This window comes from Phoca vitulina, unplaced genomic scaffold (assembly GCF_004348235.1).
Source record: "Phoca vitulina isolate PV1807 unplaced genomic scaffold, GSC_HSeal_1.0 scaffold56, whole genome shotgun sequence".
NCBI lineage: Eukaryota > Metazoa > Chordata > Mammalia > Carnivora > Phocidae > Phoca > Phoca vitulina.
In genome coordinates, this window is record NW_022589759.1 from 7,130,659 (window position 1) to 7,151,883 (window position 21,225).

Genomic DNA, 21,225 nt, shown 5'->3' on the forward strand with positions numbered 1-21,225 from the left:
TAATCTCAGCCCCCTAAATCTGGGTTGTTGGTTCGGCTTGCTGTTTTTAGGCTCCGCCTGGCCTCCGTGCACTCGCTCTCCCTCCCCGACAGCGCCCAGAAATGGGCCCGTCCAGGCCGGGTGGCGCATGCGCCCCAGAGGCCAGGCGCTGCGGGGGCTGGACTAGCCCTGCGTGAGGGGTCAGCTGTGGAGGGCGCGGGAGCTTTCGCCACCGGGAGCTGGCCCACGTCCGGCGTCCTGACTGCCGGCCTTTGAATGGGGAGTCTTCGCTGGTGACTGTCGCTTCAGCCCTCCTGGTGTGGCCGCGAGTCGGGTGAGTCTCGGCAGTCCGGGCCGTTCCGAGGAACGCTCTCTTCCTGCCCGCGGTGTCTGGGGAGGCCGCGGGACGCCCACCTGCCCCTCCCCTCGACCCCTGCTCGCGCGCGCCCCGCCGTGTCCCGTCCCTCCCACCCCCCTGCCGCTCTCGGAGGTTGGGACCTGGAAGGTCCGGCCGCTGGTCTTCAGGGTCGCCTTGGCTCTCAGCTCGCAGGCAGTCCACTGAGTAGTCCACCGCGCGGGCGGCTGGAGGTCTGTCCCGGGCTCTGCGCCCACAGGCACTTGCTGAGGATGCGCTGGTACTTTAGAGCATGCTTTGGCCTAGACCTTTCACTCTCTGCGGCAGTCTATCCCGCCACTCGCGAGCCTAGTGATCTGGGGCGGGCTCTTCCCCTCGTTGAGCCTCGGCTTCCACGCCTGTAAAATGGGTATAACCCATGGCCTCGATGGTGAGAAGGGAAGCCCTTCACAGTGTTTGACACGGTGAGCACTCAATGAATTGTATGATTATTATTGTTATCATCTAGGAGTTTAGGATCTGCATGTAGAAGGTGGGGGCCTTGTTAGGGCACGTCTCAGCTGCAGTGAAAGTTGCCACCAGTCTGTCTTGCGAAGTGGGAATCCAGTGAGATCCTCGTCAGTACACTTTTCAAGGAAAGGACACATTCAGATCCCTTTTACTGGGTTTAAAAATGGCCGTGCTTGTAGGTTCACAGTAGGTGCTTTATGAAGAGTCAAGTAAATCCGAGTTCTGGAAACCTTCATTTAAAATTTTAAGTGCATAAAAGAAGTTTGCACTGGCAAACTTGTGTTGTGATGCCCCTTGTATCTCCTTTCCTATACATACAGACTTCTGCACTTGTTTAGTTTATTTCAGATGAGCCTTATTTTCGTCTTTTTATTTTTTAAACTATGTTGAGGTGTGAACCAATTCTCAGATCTATAATCCTAAATTCAACATTTGGTAAACATTTATTGGACATTTACTATGTGCATTTACAAGAATATTCCCTCCCTAGCCTGTGTGTTCTTTGGGGTATATGGACTGATTTTTTTCCTCTGAAATTCAGGTGATTTGGCAGAATGCCCAGCATCTACTGAGTGTTGAGGAAAAGCTACAGCTTGGCCCATTCCTTAAAAACTGTGTGGTGGAACTGAAGAGCCCTATAGCCCTTTTGCCCAGGCAGCCTAGGGTTTGCTCTCAGTAACAGTGGGGCATGGTCTGTATTTGGGAGCACTAGTCACTCAATAGCATGTGTTTAGATTTGGTTACTTTGCAACTGCAAAGAAAAGGGTAGGGTAGGTAATATACCCTGCTATGTCTGCTACCTCTGCTGAACACGGTGCATAGTTTGAAATAGTTGCAGAAATATTAATTTAACTAATTCCAGTGCTTTCTGAAAAGTAGACTTTAAAAAAGATGTTTTAGAAAGCATTAAGTTTACAGTTCTTCCTAGAGAACAGCTTCTTCAAACTTTGCCCAAGAGACTTTTCTGTACTTGTTTTTTGTTTGTTTTAAAATGACATTAGAAATTGCAGCTGTAGTATAAATTTCTTTCTGGTGCAGCCACCGAACATCAGAATCTTTTGAAAGGAAACCCAAGTGGCATTAAAATAAGGGGTTTCCTCCTTGTGACTATATATTTGCTGAAATGTTATTTAGAATGCTTACTTTTCTTTGCTAGAGTTAATGTGTTGGTTACTCTTGGTTTATTTTCTAAAATTGTGCCACCTGGTGGTTGAAACCTGTCTATCATGGAATACTCATTAGGAAAATTTTACCTCGGTCTTGGTCGAATAAGGTGGAGTGACTAAAATAAGCCTATAATTTTTACGTCTTTAGTGAGAGTACTATACTGCTTCTAAACTCCCAGCTCACCCCCAAGTAAAAGTTAAAATTGCTTTGCAGGGGCCTGTCCTCCAGTTATTGAAACATCGGCTTGTCACAGCTGAACATTTTTAAGAGTTTCAGTGGCTGTTGTGGAATAAATGTGTGCACACTTAAGGCAGTGGGTGGAGTTGAGGTGGGGAGGGAACCATTGTAACTGTGACAAGTTAACCCTTTTGATGTTTTCTAAATGCCAAAGTAAAGGTGGGACTGAAGTTTTGTGTTTAAATGATAACAGTTTGAATGGAATTTATTCCTCTTTATTAGTACAAACACCCATGCATGAAGTCTTATCACAAGTGAATGTTCCCTTCATCTTTGTTCAGCAGTGCGGCTGGTGTTAATGATTTTGGCACTACCCTTTTGAAATTGTTTCGTGTATTTTTAGTGGTGACAAGTTTTTTATTCATTGACTGTGAATTTTATTTTTGGAAATAGGTTAAAATCATTTAATTGTGAGCTTAGATTTGAGAACAAACTTAAGAATGCAATGCAAGAATAAGCTGTGGCGTCCATAATTGATGTAGCCAGTCTCCTTGGGGTACATGAGGACAGATAACCGAGAACTTCACATAGCAGCCTGTTTCATTGTTGGACAGCTCCAGGAAGAGGACATCTGCCTTTGTTAACATCCACCCTTTGGTTTCCAATCCTGTTCTGGGAAGCGCTTTGGAAACACCACTGTAAATTCAGTTCAGCCTTTCCCATCCTGTGACAGCGTATTTCAGATATACAAATAATACTTTACATATATCACACTTACTGCTCACTATTTCAGATGCTTCCACATATGTTATTTTAAACCTTATGACCACCCAGAGATACAGGTCAAGAGCTAATTCCAATTTACGGAAGAGACTTAGGTCTCAGATTAAGTAACCAAAGTGTTAGAATTTACGGACAGATAAGTCTACAACTTTTGATTGTCAATCCATTGTTTGTCTTAGTGAACCAGGTTGTTTCTTTTATCTATCTCCTCTGATGTGAGCTTCCCTAAATTGGTAAATATTCCCAGTTTCATTAACGGCTTCCTGTTTAAAACTAGAGTCAAAGCCATCTTCATCCTGAGCACTCTCCCCAGATTTTTACATTGTCAATTATTTTGGACTTGATTGATCAGGACAAAAACAGTACTGTTCTTTCTCTTGAGGGAGACAGACTATTTCTGATTATACAGGATAATACTACATTGACTTCTTTGGAAGCTAGGCCAAGAATTAGTGTCTTTTGAACTTGTAGCCAACCAGAGGCTCTTTGGGAAATAGTTTTTACTCTCTGTATTTATTTCTTCCACAAACTGCTGGGAAGGCATGTCTTTCCTGTTTTGAACATGGGAATGATCTGTCCTGGTGAGAGATTGCATTGGGTAGTAACTCTGCCACTTACTATGTGACCTGGGGCTTAGTTTTACTATGAAAATGTGAGTAATGCATATTTGAACTACAAAAAGGCAATTTCTTATGGTTCCGCTGAATTTATAAAGGTACCTACTTGCTACAGTTATTGGAAGGATTCTAATAACTTGTGCCTAGCATGTGGTAAATGTTTCAGCAAATTATTTTCTACACTAATAATATAGATATATTCTTACGGCTTTGAAGGAATCTTAAAAGTAAGAATATGGAATATACATTTAGTTTTCTTCAGTTCATAAGTTACTTTGAGTTACAATAATGCTGATTAGAATAGGCTTTTAAAGATGACTGCTGGAAGATACCAGCACTCACATCAGCAGAACAATGCCATTGTTTTATAGCTGTGCTTTGTGGATTACACCAAGCAGTCTGGCAGTACACCTGCGTGAGCACCAATGGTTACATGAAGCCAGACGACACCAGGTGCTGGAAGGAAGTGTGGGTACAGGGTGGATCGAGGGAAAGAAGAAGAAGAGGGTATCTCATGAAAAAGGGTGGAGGAAAGAGGGGAATGACTGGTAAAGCAAGCAATTCGTTAGGTAAGGGATTTGGTCAGTGTTTAGAACTGTAAGTTAAGTAGTAGCTTAGCTTTTTACCAAGAAGACTAGGAAAAGGAAACCATATGAAACCATTTTCTTCTTGGATATAGTTACGTAGGATAAGTAAGTAGAAGGGAAGATGTCTTTTTTTTTTTTTTTTATTTTTTTTTTTTATTTATTAGAGTGAGAGAGAGAGAGAGAGAGAGGCAGAGGCAGAGGGAGAAGTAGGCTCCCCGCCTAGCAGGGAGCCCGATGTGGGACTCGATCCCGGGACCCCGGGATCATGACCTGAGCCGAAGGCAGACGCTTAACCATCTGAGCCACCCAGGCGCCCCTGTCTTTTTTTTTTTTTTTTAAAGATTTTATTTATTTATTTGACAGAGACAGAGGTAGCGAGAGCAGGAACACAAGCAGGGGGAGTGAGAGAGGGAGAAGCAGGCTTCCCGCTGAGCAGGGAGCCCGATGTGGGGCTCGCTCCCAGGACCCTGGGACCATGACCTGAGCCGAAGGCAGACGCTCAACGACTGAGCCACCCAGGCGCCCTAGAAGGGAAGATGTCTTATTGGCACCCTGGCTGGGCCTACAGTGGCATAAACTTTTGTAATAGAGGGAGGAAAAATATACATCGTGATATGTATGCATTTATAACTTATATACAACATGCATGTATTTATCTCAGCAGCCAAAGTGTCTTCTAAAGTATTTAATTTGCCAATTAACAAGGTCATTTCAGTACATTGTGAGCTTGTTTCCGAACTGTAAAAGCGCGCATTTGAGGGCTGGTTGATAGAAATATGTAAAAATTTTTTGTCAAATACATTTACAAAATAAAAAGACTTTTTTTTTTTAGAATAGATTTTCAGTTTTTTTTTTTTAAAGATTTTATTTATTTATTTGAGAGAGAGAGAGAAACAGCATGAGAGGGGAGAGGGTCAGAGGGAGAAGCAGGCTCCCTGCTGAGCCAGGAGCCCGATGTGGGACTCGATCCCAGGACTCCGGGACCATGACCTGAGCCGAAGGCAGTCGCTTAACCAACTGAGCCACCCAGGTGCCCTAAAAAGACATTTTCTAGGTGGCTAAGCAAGTATACATCTTCCTTCAGAAGAAAGTGAGGCTGAAATCAGATAGCCAGATAACTAATAGGTGTAGATGCATAATATTGGTATAGTATTAGATGATTTAAACTGCTAGACTATATGAGATACCATGTTTCTGAGGCAAAAAGATTATGTCATTAAAAAGACTTTGTAGTCAGTCGCAGGCAAACCAAACTTGAACTTGGCTGCATTTCCAATTTCCATTTCAAACACTTACCGGTGCACAACGGGCTGATACGAGATCTTCAGCTGTTGTGTGCTACGTGTGCGTGTGCGCGCACTTGATTGAAGTCACTCAATGGAACAGTGATCTACTGATATTTTTATAAATTGAGGTCTGCAATAGTAGGAATACTATAATTCTCTGGAATTATTTGTTTAGATATTTTTAAGGATTATACTTGTGAGTGGAAGGTAGATAGGCAGTTTGAATTTCTTGAACTTTTTGGTATTAGCTCTATTAAGGTACAATTTACATATAAAATTCATCCAATTGTAAGTGAGTTCAGTGATTTTAGTGAACTGCAGTTGTGTATCCACTACCACAATCCTATTTTAAAACATTTTTTTTTTTTTAATTTTTTTTATTGTTATGTTAATCCCCATACATTATTAAAACATTTTTATCACATAAAAATATTCCTTTGTGCCCAATGGCAAATAATCCTCACTCTGACTTTCAGGCCCAGGCAACCCATCAGCTTTTTTTCTCTACAATTTTGCCTTTTCTAGACATTGCACGTAAATGGGATCATATAGTCTTTTGAATCTGGTTTCTTTCATTTAGCTTGGTGCCTTTGAGGTTCATCCATGTTGGTGTCTGTATCCGTGCATTCCTTTTCATTGCCAAATAATATTCCATTGTCTAGATATACCACATTTGTGTGTCCAGTTACCAGGTTATTCGATATTTGGATTGTTTCCAGTATTGGCTATAATGAATAATGCTGTGAACATTCACATACATGTCTTTGTGTACATATGTGTTTTCATTTCTTTTGGGTAGATTCTTAGGAGTGCGGTTTCTGTGGTCCGGGTCCTTTGGTAAGTTTGTGTGTAACTCCTTAAGACACCGACAAATTGTTTTCCTAAGTGTGTACTATTTTACCTTTCCACTAGCAATGCATGAGGTCTGTTTTCTCTGCATCCTAACTAATGCTTGTTATTGTCTGACTTTCTGATTATAGCTATTTGGGCAGATGTGTAGTTACCATCTCATTGTGGTTTTAGTTTGCATTTCCCTGTGACTAATGGTGTTCAGCATTTTTTCATGTGCTTAATTAACCATTCCTCTATCATCTTTAATCTGAAGTATTTATTCAAATCTTTTGCCCATTTTTGGGGTCCATTTTAAATGTTAAGATTGTTTGTAAGCATTGCTTATATATTTTAGATAACAAATCCTTTTTCATATATGATTTGCAAATATTTTCTCCTAGTCTGTCGCTTGTAGGGTATTTATTTTTTAGAGCAGTTTTAGGTTCACAGCACAATTGAACAGAAAGTACAGAGATCCCATTTGCCCCCTGCACTACACATGCACAGCCTTCCCACTATCAACATCCCCCACCAGAGTCGTATGTTTTTACAACTGATGAACCTGCATTAACATGTCATTATCACCCAAAGTGTGGCTTGTCTTTTTCTTTTCTTTTTTTATTATATGCATTATGAAATGCTCACCATGATAAATATATTACAATATTATTGACGACATTCCCTATGTTGTACTTTTCATCCCTCTGTCTTTTCATTTTCTTAATGGTGTATTTTGAAGTGAGAAAGTTTTTTAAGTTTGATAAGATTTTACCAATTTTTTCTTTTGTGAATTGTGCTTTTGACCTATCTAAGAACTCTTTGCCCAACTAAGGTCATTATTTTCTCCTAGGTTTTCTTTCTTGAAACTTGTGAAAGATTAAAACATTAATTGGTTCTTTTTTTTTTTGGTAATGTTTTCCAAGTTAAAAAGAAGAGGTTAAAAAAAGGAAGAGGTAAATAGTGCTTCATAACTGTGGCAAACACTTCAAAATAATGCTTTTCCTTTGACGTTGGCTGCTAATTTTCTACTTTGTGAAAGAACCAATTAAATTTAATTTCTGAGATCTCAGCTTGTTGCTTTCATTGTAATAATTGCATTTTATGGATATATCTGCTAAATTGAGAAACTTTTTTCCCATCTGCTTTTTGTTTCTCTTCATTGTTTAGTTGGATTTTCTCAGCCAGATGTTAGGAATAAGAAAGCAGTCCATATGAATTGACACTAAAGTGAGATTGGCTAACGAGGCTTTAACTCTCTCAGAAGAATATGCATTTTAAAAGGATTAATAAACCAATTCTCTTATTTTATAGAATTTCAACTGGACAAAATGAATTGTAGTCAATTTCAGGAATGTGGGGAAAATAATTGAAATCAGGCTTATTAATATAGGCTAGCTGTTTCTGCTGGAGCACTTATTTCCAGGATTGGGTCTCTTGAGCAGTTCTGCTTTTTTCTGAACCTGCAGGTTCTCCAAACAGCACCTGATGACTTGTTGAATCTGTTAAATTGTTGGATAAGGAAGCTGAGGCTCAGGTTTAATAATTTGCCTAAGGTCAACATTCTTTTCTGATAAAGCTCACTGCACGTTTATACTGAAATAGTTTTAGGTCGCATTAACAAATACAGTCACACATATTCAAGACACTCTTGTATCCACAGGTTGCTCTGCTGTGCTCCGTCACCTCCTAAAGATGCATCCTGACTTATCTCCACACTTGCACACTGAAGAATGCAACGTCTTGATTAACTTGCTTAAGGAATGTCACAAAAATGTAAGAGTTCAGAAAAATGACCATAAAGCAAAAATGAAACTTAGGTACAACACACTGATGTAAAATGTTACCTCCACTAATGGAAAGGAATGATAATACAGTGGATCTTGGCTTACTAAAGATTAGTAACTGATGCTTGTGATTTTTTAGACACCATCTCCTTTCATGATTAGTAAAAATCAAGTGTGGTAGTTTGTTAGGGAACTTCTGAAATGATATGTAATAGTTAGAATCTACGTTCTTACAATAAAATACTTTCCTTTTTTAAATTACAGGGCACTGGAACACTTACGTTAAATTCTGACTATTCTGATCATAATGGAATTATTTTAAGATTTTTCTAAGATTTTCCTTGATGTCTACTATTCTGTGTTTAAAGGAGATTGAAACATTTTTTATAATAGATGTTAGCTAGATTTAAATTATGATTGTTCTAATTTGTCACGTTTGCTTACTTGTTAGTGGAATGGAAGTAAAATTCCACAGTTTAGACCAAAATAGAAAGGAAGCCAATTTTTGGAAATCATTAAATTAAGCTGATATTTTTACAGATGTCACATATTTAGCTTTTTCCATATACTTGACATGTGAGACAGTTATAAGGAGCATTTCTGTATTTCTTTAACTTTGCATGATGTGTTATTTTCCTCATGATATTCATAAACTGTACATATATCAAATTATAATAATAGTAAATATCATTTAAATGAGTAAAATTTAAAGACTAATGGTAAGGTAGTAAGTAATACCTGTGACCTGTGAAGTTAGATATTTTTGTTGGTTCAAAGAATGTTGTTTGACAGTAAACTTTAGGCAGACTCTTTTAAGCATACATCTAGATCAAGAATTGATACTGTCTTTTTAACGTTAATCATTTTATGGGTGTGCACTAGTGTCTCATTTGGTTTTAGATTTATTTCCCTGGTGGCTGGTTTTTGAGCATCTTTTCATGTGCTTATTGGCCACTCATATAAAGTCTTTTGCCCATATTTTATTTTATTTTTTTTAATTTAAATTTTATCTATTATTATTTTTTTTCTTTTGCCCATGTTTTAAAATTGGGTTGTTTGCTTTATTTAGTTTTAAGAATTCTTTTTTTTCATTCGACACACAAGTCCTTTGTCTGATGACTGTATTTGAATATGTTCTCCTAGTCTGTAGCATCCTTTTTCATTTTCTTAAGGTTGTGTTTCAAAGAGCAGTTTCTAAGTTTGATGAGGTCTAATTACCAGGTTTTTTTCTCTTATTGTTTGTGGGAGGTTTTGTTGTTGTTGTGGGGTTTTTTTTTTTTTTTTCTTTTTTTTTTGCCTTCCAAGTATTTTTTTTTTTTTAAAGATTTTATTTATTTATGAGAGAGAGAGAGCATATGAGAGGGGGGAGGGTCAGAGGGAGAAGCAGACTCCCTGCCGAGCAGGGAGCCCGATGCGGGACTCGATCCGGAGACTCCAGGATCATGACCTGAGCCGAAGGCAGTCGCTTAACCAACTGAGCCACCCAGGCGCCCCAGCCTTCCAAGTATTTTTGTATGTTTCCCGGTCACAAGGATTTTTCTCCTGTTGTTTTCTTCTGGAAGTTGTAGAGTTTTAGCTTTTACATCTAAGGCTGTGATTCATTTCAGGTTAATTTTTGTGTATTGTGTGAGGTATGGGCCAGTGTTTCTTTCTCTGTGGATATTGTTGTTCCAGGACAATTTGTTGCAGAGACCATCCTTTCCCTACTGAATTATCTTGACCGTATGTGGCTGGGTCTATTTCTGGGCTCTCTAGTCTATTCCACTGATTTATGTGTCTGTTCTTAACACCAGTTAATTCCAATGTTATCTTAGTGGGGCCACCCTGGTCTCTTGATCGTTTTGTCCTCTTCTCTGTCCCCATTCACTTGCACTGGAGTGATCATTCAAACGTAAGTTGAATCGTTGTTCCCCTCTAATGGCTCCCTTTGCCTGCGGTTATCAAATGTAAATTTCTTACTTTGTGTTGTTTCAGGGCCTTCATGAACCTGTCCCCTACTCACCCCTTGCGCCTCACCACCCTGCTGCGCCTCTTCTGCTTGCTCCTGTGTGCAGTTGTGCTGGAACACGCTTCCCTCTTCTAAGCCTCTGTGCTTGCTTTCTCCTTGCTTGTCTTAGAGCCCTCCCCACTATCTCCGCTTCCTGTGTGCTAGACCAGGTTTCACCATCCTCCAGGTTTTATTCAGTGTCATTTGTTATTTCCTCTTCCTTTTCTCCTTTCCTGGCCTACATTCTCTTGGTGTAGTCGCTCTGTACTCCAGTAACCCCACACATAATACAGTTGCTACTTTAAGATAGTTCTCACATTTTTTGGTCTCACGACTCCTTTATGCTCTTAAAAATTATTGAGGACCCAGATAACTTTTGTGTATGTGGGCTATAGCTACCTATATTTACTGAATTAGAAATTAAAAAAATATTAATTTACATAAAAATACAATAATAAATCCAATACATGTTAACGTAGTGTTTTTCATAAAAAAGATCTTATTTTCCAAAACAAGAGGGTGAAAAGAATGACATTGCTTTTGCAGTTTTGCAATTCTCTTTAATGCCTGGCTTAATAGGGTATAGCCAGATCCTCCTATCTGCCTCATGTTCAGTCTTTGGTGATATTGCTCTTTGTGCGGCCTCTGGAAAATTCTATGGTAGCCTTGTGAGAGAATGAAAATGAACAAAACAAGATTTTTGATTATCAGGGAAATAGTTTTTATCGTGTACATGCTCTGGAAAGGTTTTGGGAATTCGTGAGTGTCCCTGGACTACACTTGGAAAACTACTGCTTTATAGCAATCACTTTATTAGCAGGCTCTTCCCTCTGACCATGTACTGAGAGTAGGGCCCAGGTCCACCTTCCTCACTGCTGTATCCCTAGTGCTTGGGACATTGTCTTCAAGGTGTCAGTTGATTGATTCATTTATTCAATCAATTTCTCAGTCGGTTTGATTCTCTAGAAATAGACATTGCACACTAGAGGTTTATGCCATGTGTATATAAGAGAATTGTAGACCCCGGGCATTTCATAAACCAATTCCAGTGGAGCACTTTGGTTTTGTTTTTCATGTAATGTCACGAGAGTATAATTCTTCTTCGGGTTTAAATGTTGGAAAAGCAAAAAAAAAGCTTCTGTCTTGGATTTAAAAATAAGATGTATGTCTATGGGATGATATGAGTCAGTGTAAACCAAACTATGAAATATTGCCTTACGTTCTGAAAGTCTAATCCTTTCTGTTAGTTCTGCTTCACCAGAAGGTGTGTGAAAATGCATGGTTCCTGTTCATTTGTTGTCAAGGAAATAGTTTAAGAAAAATACACAAGAGATACTTACTCTGAAAAGGTCCTTAGGTAACCAGTAGGAGATCTTAGTTTACCTTAAATGCTTGCCAGAAAAAATGACGCATTTATTCACTGTGGACCAGAAAAGGACATTTACAGTCACGGTGAAAGAAAGGACTAGCATGAGGCACAGTTTATTAATTACGTGTTGTCTGGTTTCCATGAAAGCCTTAATTAGAAAGAAAAGGAAAAGGTGCTTATTATTACAAGTTCAGCCCTTATGGCATGTCATTATAGGACATCACCATGCTGTCCTACCCTTTCCTTAAAAATCGTGATATGCAAATACACTAATTATAGCCCAACTAAAATTTGTGTTCTTGACTTCAGTCTTCATCTTAATCTGCTTCATAGCATTCATACTTTTTGCCATGATAATCATCATAGGCCTTGAAACCACGAGGAGATTTTTATTTTTGCTTTGCAAAGAAAGCAGACTTTGAACTTTACATATAAGTTTTCTTACATTGTGGATTAGTGGCTTACTTATGTGGCCCATATAGGCCATTTAATAATAGTGTTATGTGTTTCTGATGTATTTTGATGACATTTTGGATGGAGGCAAATGAGAAAATTAGTGTTGGCCCCCAGCATTTATCAGGTAATTCTTCAATGGGACAGAATGTTTGCTAGTGAAGAAGTCAGTGGTCCTGTTAATATGGCCACACTGCACTTGGATATCGCTCCCTGTGGTAGAGATGGCTGTGCTGTGATTTTCACATGCCATTAAAGAAAGGGCTATTAGAAAACAGAATTGTTTACACTCTGTCGTCGTGAGGTTTGGGCAGGTTAATAGGCTTCCTTTTTATCAAGGAAAAATCTTTTTAGTTTTCATTTCTACCTATACAGCGTTTATCCCTCCTTTTTGGAAGGCCAGGATAAGTCCGTTTATTTGTATATTTTATACTTGTGATTTAACTGTTTGCTTATTAACAGGGTGTAACACATTAAACCCATTTCTCTAGGAATAAGTATTTAAATTCTATGTGCCAGAGACCTTAGCATATTATGGGATGAAATATTTTACCCCTCTTCTTCCTTTTAGCACAGCATTCTGAAATATTTTGGTCATTGCAATGATCTCGATCGGGAGATGAGAAAATGCTTGAAGAAGGAGGTAAGAAAAGTGTTAGAGGATGAAAATGGTTGAACAGTAGAATAGAACATTTCTGAGCAATATTTAGAATACCATTACTACTTTTTATTCCAAATTTTAGTATAACAGAGAGAATTGACACTTTATATGTATGTTCTCCCCTAAAACCAAGAGGAGAAATGAAAGGACATTGCTGGGTTTTTTTTTTTGTTTGTTTGTTTGTTTTTGCATGCACATAAATGAAAACGACTTCCTTATTATAATCATTGTAACTCCTCTGGATGAATTGTAAGGGCTAGGAAACTGAATTTGTTTAGTGGAAAGACTTTGGTCATTCAGCTATTAGCCATCGCAGATAACTAACACTTTCTGGGCCTCCGCTTCCTCACAGAACGTGGCAGGAGCTAGGCTTGGGCTCCTCACAGGTTTAAAATTGTGAATTCTTCATAACCATGGCATGTACGAGCCACACGGATCTAGTTTGACTTGGCCGGAAAGACTCATTTCCTGAACCCGGTTTTAGGCCATGACTTGGACTTGGGCATATAGCAGAGTGCTTTTGAAATCTTTAAATTTAACTCCCATTTCTGTTTTGTACATCAGTTGTTTTATGTCCCAAACCTTTAAAAATCTATAACTACTGAACACCTGCCGTCCACTTTTCTTTCCTTTTCTATATTTTTGAAATTTTTTCCTATTAGCGTCATATTGAAAGGTATTAGTTATAATATTTGAGCTGTCCAGCATCTATCTTCAACTTTTGTATATTTCAATCTGAAGCTTTTTTTTTTCCTTCCCAGAATCCCTTTCCAGTGTCTTTACCGTTTTGAAGAACTTTCTGGAGTTCTCGGTTCAGGGTGATAATTTTCTTTGCACAAATGTGTACATACAGAAATGTTTTAAATTGACTTTCAAAGAGTTTTTCTTCCTATTTACATGTAGAGCTAGTTTATATGAAAACTGAACCTAGGGCTTTGTTCCCGTTTTAATAAGAGGATGGGAAAAAGAAGCCCACACTACTTTATTCAGTACAACTGTTTATTTCTCACATGCTTTCAGTTGTGTCAGATCACTTTTTCCCTAAGTTTAGATTTTTTTTTTCTTCTTACAGTTCAGTAATTTTTGCCATTGGTTTGGTGATTAGGTATTTATTCGAAATTTTCTTCCCAGATGGTCCTGAGCTGTTAGTGACTATTAGGTAGAATGTCGTAGATATTTTTCTTACTTTGAGTTTGTTTTCATATAAATTCTGGATTTTCTCCTTGACTTATTTTCTAAGTCCTCTGTGTGGTTTTTATGTTGGTAAATTACCTGATTTATAGATGTTTTTGTCTGTTCTTTCCTCCTTCAGTCCTCTGAACCTGCACTCATTTATTTCCTCTCTGCCTTTAATGCTTTCTAGTTGACCATTTCCTGCCTTTCATGTGCTCCTCTAACCATCTCCTTCCTGTACCATTTGAGTACTTCATTCCTTGACGCTTTCAACTAGAAAAAGGGTCTGGCCAGTTCCCTTAGCCTCTATTTGCTGCTGTGTCGCTGCTTTTGTTCTTTCTATCAAAATAATCACTAATACTACTTTTGCAGCATCCTGTTTTGTCCCTCTTAATTTTTCGATTCGGTTTGGTTTGGTTGTGTTGTTCACTGAAGCTTTGTGAATAACATCGTGTTCGTCCTTTTTTTTTTCTTTTATTCAAAGGCCATCTGGACTCCCTTTGGGGATATCTTAACATACCTTTTAACATAGATTATATTTTTAATTTGCTCTTTAACTTATTATTTTGGCTGCCTACAAAGTATTATCTTCTGAAGATTTACCCTTACAACCCTCTTCCCAACCCGATTGCTGGAGGCAGTCCAGTATATGTGATTAAAGATAGATACCAAATATTTTTCTCAGAGTAGGTATCCCTCCATGTTCTAGAACAGTGCCTTTTTTTAAAAAAATAGTTTTTAAAGTGATGAAATGCTCTTTCCCCCTGACAATCTTAGGAGGAAAATTAATGTGTGACAGATAAAAAGAATGATTTTGGTTAAAGGGACCTTGTGTTTCATCTGTAATTTGAAGTGGCCCTTTGATGAAGAAGAAAAAAAAGTTTGAAAACTATCATTCCAGAGGCTATGTTAGAACTCTTCAATCAGAACTTTAGATCTAGAAAACTTCTGAGAGATGATCTAGCCTAGCTCCTCTTATTTGAGGTTTTGGGACCCGAAGATGCAGTAAGCATGAACCTTCCCAGCACTGGCTCAGGGGTCCGGGGCAGGGGACCCAGTCGAGTCCCTACTCAGCTCTCTGTCATTGATTTTCATTTCTGCGGCCTTTTTCCATATCTCTGGCTCCTAAAAGATTTTGATGCTTAGTTGTTCACATATACTTAGTTTTTTCAACTTGAATTTACTTTTACTTTTTTTCCTTTTTCCATAGGGACCCTTCATTCACTTTTAAAATATGTCTATCGGTGTATATAAGCCTGTACATATATCCATACAAAAACACTCATATTCACGTTTCTCTGCTTTACACAGTGCTTCTTCTAAGTGCCAGGCTGTGTATTTCCTGTTACTTATAACCTACTGGCCAGATCCAAATACTAGGCTGAAAACCTCCAGGGTGAAAACTGCACTTAGATCCAACTGACTACAGAAATGTAGGATTTGGAGAGAATCAGGTTTGATGACTATTCATAATGAAAAGATCCTGGGAGGTTCAGCTGAATATAGGTTTCCATGTGAACTAATAGGATAATATGGTTGCCAATATTTATAGAAATAAAATGTCTAGGTCGTAAGAACTAGTAGGTCCTCTGTAGCCCACATCTGTCAGACTGTGTGGAACACTGTCTTTAATTCTGGTTGTGATATTTTTTATAAGGGATACTGATATTAAAGCACCTTATAAAAGGTAGCTATTGGAAGGCAGAAGCCATGTTCTGTGAACCTTTGTAGAAACCAGCAATGTTCAGCCTAAAAAAGAGGTAGTAAGTGGATTTTCTGTAATCAGATATTTGCAAGAAGAAATAGAGGGCAGTAGGAGAATTTACAGGGAAACACTTATTGGTTCAACATTAAAAAAAAACCAAACCTTTGGAACAAGTAGAAGGGTCCAACAATTAAACAGGCTACCTCTCAGGTAGTTAGCTGCTCATAGCTAGAAGTGTTCAAGCAGAGGTTAGATGACTTCAATAGATCGTGAGTTCCTGCAGAACAGGACGGAACTCACTCATCTTAAATATTTACTGAATTCATATTTTGGGAGAAAATTAATTCAGTAAATATTTGTGCACCTATTAGGATGTAGGTGCTGTACTGTGTTTGCAATTTCAGATTCAGTGAAATAAAAGACAAATAAGAATTTTATCAGCAAAAACTATTTTGCAAATATTTTAAAATATTTAACTCAGCTGATATAAATGGTTAATATAATCTGCTGTCTCTTTTCTCCCCCCTTCCTTTTATTTTCCAGTACATGGAAAAGAGGACCAAGAGCAGGGAGCATGGCAATGCGATGCGAAAAAGACTTTTTAATCCTGCAGAGGAATCTGAAAAATAAATTAGAGGCATACCTCGTTTTATTGTGCTTCGTTTTATTGAGCTTCGCAGATAATGCATTTTTTTCAAATTGAAGGTTTGTGGCAACCCTGCGTCGAGCAAGACTATTGGTGCCATTGCCATTTTTCCAACATCATTTCTCACCTCGTGTCTCTGTATCACGTTTTGGTAATTCTCACAATATTTCACACTTTATAATTACTATCCTATTTCTTACGGTGATCTGTGATGTTACTATTGTAATTATTTTGGGGTGCCGCAAAGCATGCCCGTATAAGACAGTGAACTTAATCAATGTTGTGTGTATTCTGACTGCTCACCAACCAGCCATTCCCTCGTCTCTCCCTGTCCTTGGGCCTTCCTATCCCCTGAGACTCAACATACTGAAATTAGGCCAGTTAATAATCCTACAGTGGCCTCTCAGTATTCCAGTGAAAGGAAGAGTCCCCCATCTCTCACTCTAAGTCAAAAGCTAGAAGTGATTAAGCTCAGTGAGAAAGGCATGTTGAAAGCCAAGATAGGCTGGAGCCAGGCCTCTTGCACCAGTTAGCCAAGTTGTGAATGCAAAGGGAAGGTTCTTGAAGGAAATTAAAAGTGCTGAATGTGTGTGCCAGTGAACACACGAACGTTAAGAAAACAAAACAGCCTTGTTTCAGTGGTCTGGACAGAAGATCAAACGTCCCCTTAAGCCAAAGCTTAATCCAGAGCAAAGTCCTAACTCTTCAATTCTGTGAGGGCTAAGAGGTGAGGAAGCTGCAGATGAAAAGTTTGAAGCTTGGAGATGTTGGTTTATGAGGTTTAAAGGAAAGAAGCCATCTCTATAACCTAAAAGTGCATGGTGAAGCAGCAAGGGCTGACGTAGAAGCTGCATCAGCATCGAGACAAGACCTTCCACCAGCAAAAAGATGATGACTTGCTGAAAGCTCAGATGATACGGTTAGCACTTTTTAGCAATAAAGTATTTTTTAATTAAGGCATGTATGTTGTTCTTTAACATAATGCTATTGTACACTTAATAGACTACAATATTGTGTAAACATAACTTTTATACATGTTGGGAAACCAAAAAATTGATTTGACTTGCTTTGTTGTGATATTTGCTTTATCTTGGTGGTCTGGAACGAAACCTGTGGTATCTCTGAGGTTTGCCTGTATACTTTCCCTGGATGCCTTGGCTGAGAGAAGACCTAAAGACTCTTGGTTGATAACCAAAAGAATCTTACCTCATTTTGTCTCCAGAATCCTTTGAATGGAAAGTGACCCATGGAGAAATACGGAAACCCTGATGCTGAATATTTTTCGGGCGGAACCTTAGGTACTCTCTCTTGTCTGCCAATATACCTGACTTCCAACACGTTTCTTCCCTTGGCCAACAGTCAGTTAACATTTGCATAACTTATCTCCTTCAATAAAATAATCGACTTTAATGATATTTTCTCTGTTCTCTTAGACTTTCCTGGAATTAGGGCAAAATGGTCCCATTTGACTTTCCTTTTTGACAGTGTGGTGATTCTGGAGCTTAAACATTGAAGACACAAGCTAGGGCAAAAGAGTTTGGGAAGTCCCAGCTGTGTTAACAATATGAAAACGACCCAACTTTATCGTTCCCAGACTCATTTCCAGGAGGCACCCCCCCCACCCCCAGTGCTCTTTCTGCCAGGTGTTTCTGAAACTGGCAACAATTGATGTCACCAACTTCCTGCCATAGCCACAGCAAGGGCTTGATCTTCTTGTCAGATGAGGTGTCAACAGACTGTGAGCTGTGAGCTCCTTCTAGTGAATTCTGTGTGTATGTCCAGAATGAGGCCTTGCTGACGTCGGTGTTTAATAAGCAACTTCCCCATCATCAGAGGTGTTCAAGAGGCTGGACATTCACTTAGCAGGGTGGTTACACAGGGTAACAGGCATTTGATGAAGGGATGGAGGAAGAAGTAGAATTAATTCTGAGGGCCCTTTCGAGACTGAGTTTTATGAATATTTATTCAGCTCCTTCCTCCATGTCAGTAGTACAGGTACAGAAATGAGACGTTTTGCCTTTAGAAGCTTGTAGGAAACTGACGAGTTGACTATTACAGTAGTGTTGTGGCGCCATGATGAGGTAGCTGTCGTAGAGAACACAGAAAGGGCATCTATGCCCGGCCTTCAGGAAGAAGGAGCCATTCCAAGAAAGCTACTTAGCAAGGTAACCTTTGACAAATAGTGAAAACGGAATACATTCTGGGGAGCTTCAAGTTGTCTAGCATGACTGGAATGTGAGGGCTCATGGTGGAGGCAGATAAGAAATGGCTTTGAATTCAGTTGGGGTTTTTCTCCAGTGCTGTGTGACCAGTTGCAGATTTTAATATGGCGATTGGTGATTTGTGGAGGGGCCTTAGTTGGAAGGGTGATATGTTTTGATTTGTATTTTAGTACGATTTTTCTGATTATAGTTTGGGGGATAGATTGGAGAAGGGAAATTACACCCAGGGAGTCCCATTCGATTTTTGCCCTAACTTCGGTGGTAAATGAAGACCTGAAATAGAGAAGTGGCTTGAGGATCCAGACGAGTGGCTAGATTTGAGGGGAATTTGAACACAGAATCAGCATGGCTGACTAGGAGGTCTCGGGCACTTGTGTCTGCATGCTGCTGGGGCCCTGCCCTGAGTGGGAGGGGGTGTAGCAGAGGTGCGGGGTAAAGTGCTGGGTTTGAAGTGTGCGCAGAAGACCCTGGGTGGAGGGGGCTTTCCAGCTTCTGAGGATGCACGTCTAGAACGTAGTAGTCGTCTGGACGAGAACAGAATTGGGAGACAGCAGCTTGCATGTGGCCACCAGCACCCTGTGGGCCGGTGTTGATTGTGGGCCACCAGAGGCGGTTTTTTTGTTTTGTTTTGTTTTTTTAAAGATTTTTTATTTATTTGTCAGAGAGAGTGCAAGAGAGCACAAGCAGGGGGAGTAGCAGGCAGAGGGAGAAGCAGGCTCCCCGCTGAGCAAGGAGCCCGATGTGGGGCTCCATCCCAGGACCCTGAGATCATGACCTGAGCCAAAGGCAGAGGCTTAACCAACTGAGCCACCCAGGCGTCCCCCATCAGAGGAGTTTTATAGAGCAGGATGAAACTTTGGGGTCACTTGATTTTTTTTAAATTCCACATTTTGGTAGAACATTTGGACAGTCTGTAAGTTTTGTAGACTTCTCACCCTAAGACCCCTGAACTCCCCAGAGGTATCGATAACTGACAGTTGGGGGGGTCATCTGTACATGTCCGTCACTATTTCAGGACAAGAAAAGGAGCCCCATATATGGAGAAGGAGCAGGCATAGAGGGAGAGGGCAAACCATAGAGAATGGTGCCACCGAGTTCCCAAAGGGTTCCAGAGGAGGGAGTGTTACTGGATCAAATAGGGTCGGAGGCGCCCTTTGAGACTTTGGTTCCTTTTTCATCCTTGACCTGAGAGCCGCTTCCCGTGGCGAGGAGGGGGCAGGAGCTTATGGGGAGCTGGAGGACGCAAGCATATTTGGAAAGGCTTGGCTCTGAAGGGAAGGACATTGTAAGGTTGAGAGAGGGCCTTACAAAATCAAAAGGAAATGGTGAGTGACACTTGGGAACCGGTATATTTGAAAAGAATGCTGGACAGGAGGGAGGGATTGATGTGTGGAGTGAAGTCTTTGAGGATGCAGAAGCGAGTGAGATTCAGGGCCTTTGCTGACAGGGATGCCGTTTTTTTCTTTTTTTTCCCAGAAAACTAACGAGAAACTGAAAACTTAAAGCACCATAGGCAATGTAAAGTATTGTTTTCGGAGAGCAGTAAATACCTGTCTGCACCAGATGCACTGCTCTCACCCAGGCTCTGTGTCTGCTCTTTGAGGACCCAAGTCTCAGACACACTAACGTGGTTACCAATAGCTAGTCGTATGCTGGTAAATGTTTAATAACTGGCCCTGACAAACGAGCATAAAAGACACGAATTTGTAGCATTTGCCATTGTCTGTGGTGGACGGCGTCCTGCCAAGGCAGATTTCAAACTACCAAGCTGACAGTCACCCAAGTGGAGCTGGGCAGACGTGCTCACGGGAGGCTCTCCTGAGCTGGTCCCGGCGGCCTCTAGTTGCCCGTGGCACGACACTACTGTGTGGAAGGAATGCAGGAAGTCGTCACTGATTGCCCACCAATGGCCACCTCTTCCACAGCGAGCATTCTGTCATTTGGAAGTACCTGTCACCGAAGATGTACACTAACGCAAGGCCGCCGGGCCTTCGGCGACAGAGCACCTGCAGTCCACAGCTGCTGGAGTTCACGGAGTCTGCAGGGGCGTGTCATTCTGTGGAAGAGTGAGGAACCGTATGCCAGGTGGATTAGGGAGAAAATGGGACCTGCCTGTGCCTTGATGGTTGGATTTGTGCCCCAGCGCTCGGCTGTCTGCATCTCTTTCTTTTGGGATACCGTGCATGACCTTCTGGTTTAGGACATGTCACCAGCTGCCTGCTTTTCTCAGCCCTCTATGGGTCAGCGTGAGATCTCACAATTTTCTCCTTTGCAGAGCAAGCACACTTTCCTCCTGGGGATTTCTGTTTTTTTTTTTTTTTTTTAATTAAAAATTTTTTTTATTGCCACTTGTAGTAGGAGACTAAGGCTGGAGGGAGATGAGGTGGGAAGGAGCAGAGGTCCTGTGTCCTCTTGCCTTTATCAGGCACCTGGCACTGCGTTGACTGGTGCTACAGTGATGAACGAGCTGGACCTAGTCTGGGTGAGGGCTCATGTCACGAAGGACCACCTAAGTCCTGGTGAGGAATTTGGGTTTCCTTTCAAGGGCTCTGGGAAGACACTGTCTGGTCTATGCAGGATGCAGAGTGAAGTGATAGATGGACTTCACTTTGTGTGGATTTCTAGTGGCTTTGGGTCATAAAGGGTCATCTCTTGAAGAGCTCAGGCCAAGGTTTTCCCGAGAAATCTAATTTTGTAGACCGCGTGAGCCCTGATTCTCTGTTCATGACAAATTTATTAACGTTTTACCATAAGAAACACGACACAATGTTACTTAGGAGTGAGGATAGAAAGTTGAACTTCTTCTGACCCTTCATAAATGGAGTTTAAAATCACTTTAATCTCCATGGGGTTTTTGGCTCAAAGCACAGAGTTTGTTTCCCGACAAAGAGTTTGGGGTAAACTAATAAAGGCAATGTCGTTGGCCTGCCAGG

The 21,225-nt window shown here is 40.4% G+C and overlaps 2 protein-coding genes across 3 annotated transcripts in view; both read left to right on the forward strand.

Moving 5' to 3' along the window:
- The first annotated feature begins 141 nt into the window (after positions 1-141).
- Positions 142-17,485, forward strand: CMC2 (C-X9-C motif containing 2). 2 transcript variants are annotated; one of them, XM_032389890.1, is made up of 5 exons: positions 142-313; positions 6,261-6,298; positions 7,953-8,065; positions 12,457-12,528; positions 15,968-17,485. In XM_032389890.1, exons 3-5 carry the CDS (start codon positions 7,985-7,987, stop codon positions 16,052-16,054), a joined length of 240 nt encoding a protein of 79 aa, XP_032245781.1. In that variant the 5' UTR covers positions 142-313; positions 6,261-6,298; positions 7,953-7,984; the 3' UTR covers positions 16,055-17,485. The 2 variants fall into 2 exon arrangements, with proteins under 2 accessions (XP_032245781.1, XP_032245780.1); XM_032389889.1 differs by lacking the exon at positions 6,261-6,298.
- The window catches only part of CDYL2 (chromodomain Y like 2), a 316,404-nt gene continuing 295,425 nt past the window's right edge, over positions 247-21,225 (forward strand). The window contains exon 1 of the mRNA XM_032389886.1: positions 247-313. The gene's annotated coding sequence lies outside the window, so the exon portion shown is untranslated. The remainder of the gene's footprint in view (positions 314-21,225) is intronic.

Coding starts and splice junctions, on each gene's coding strand:
- CMC2 (XM_032389890.1), top strand. CDS start 7,985: ATGCATCCTGACTTATCTCCACACTTGCACACTGAAGAATGCAACGTC. Junction 8,066..12,456: donor TTAAGGAATGTCACAAAAAT/GTAAGAGTTCAG, acceptor TCTTCCTTTTAG/CACAGCATTCTGAAATATTT. Junction 12,529..15,967: donor GAAAATGCTTGAAGAAGGAG/GTAAGAAAAGTG, acceptor TTTATTTTCCAG/TACATGGAAAAGAGGACCAA.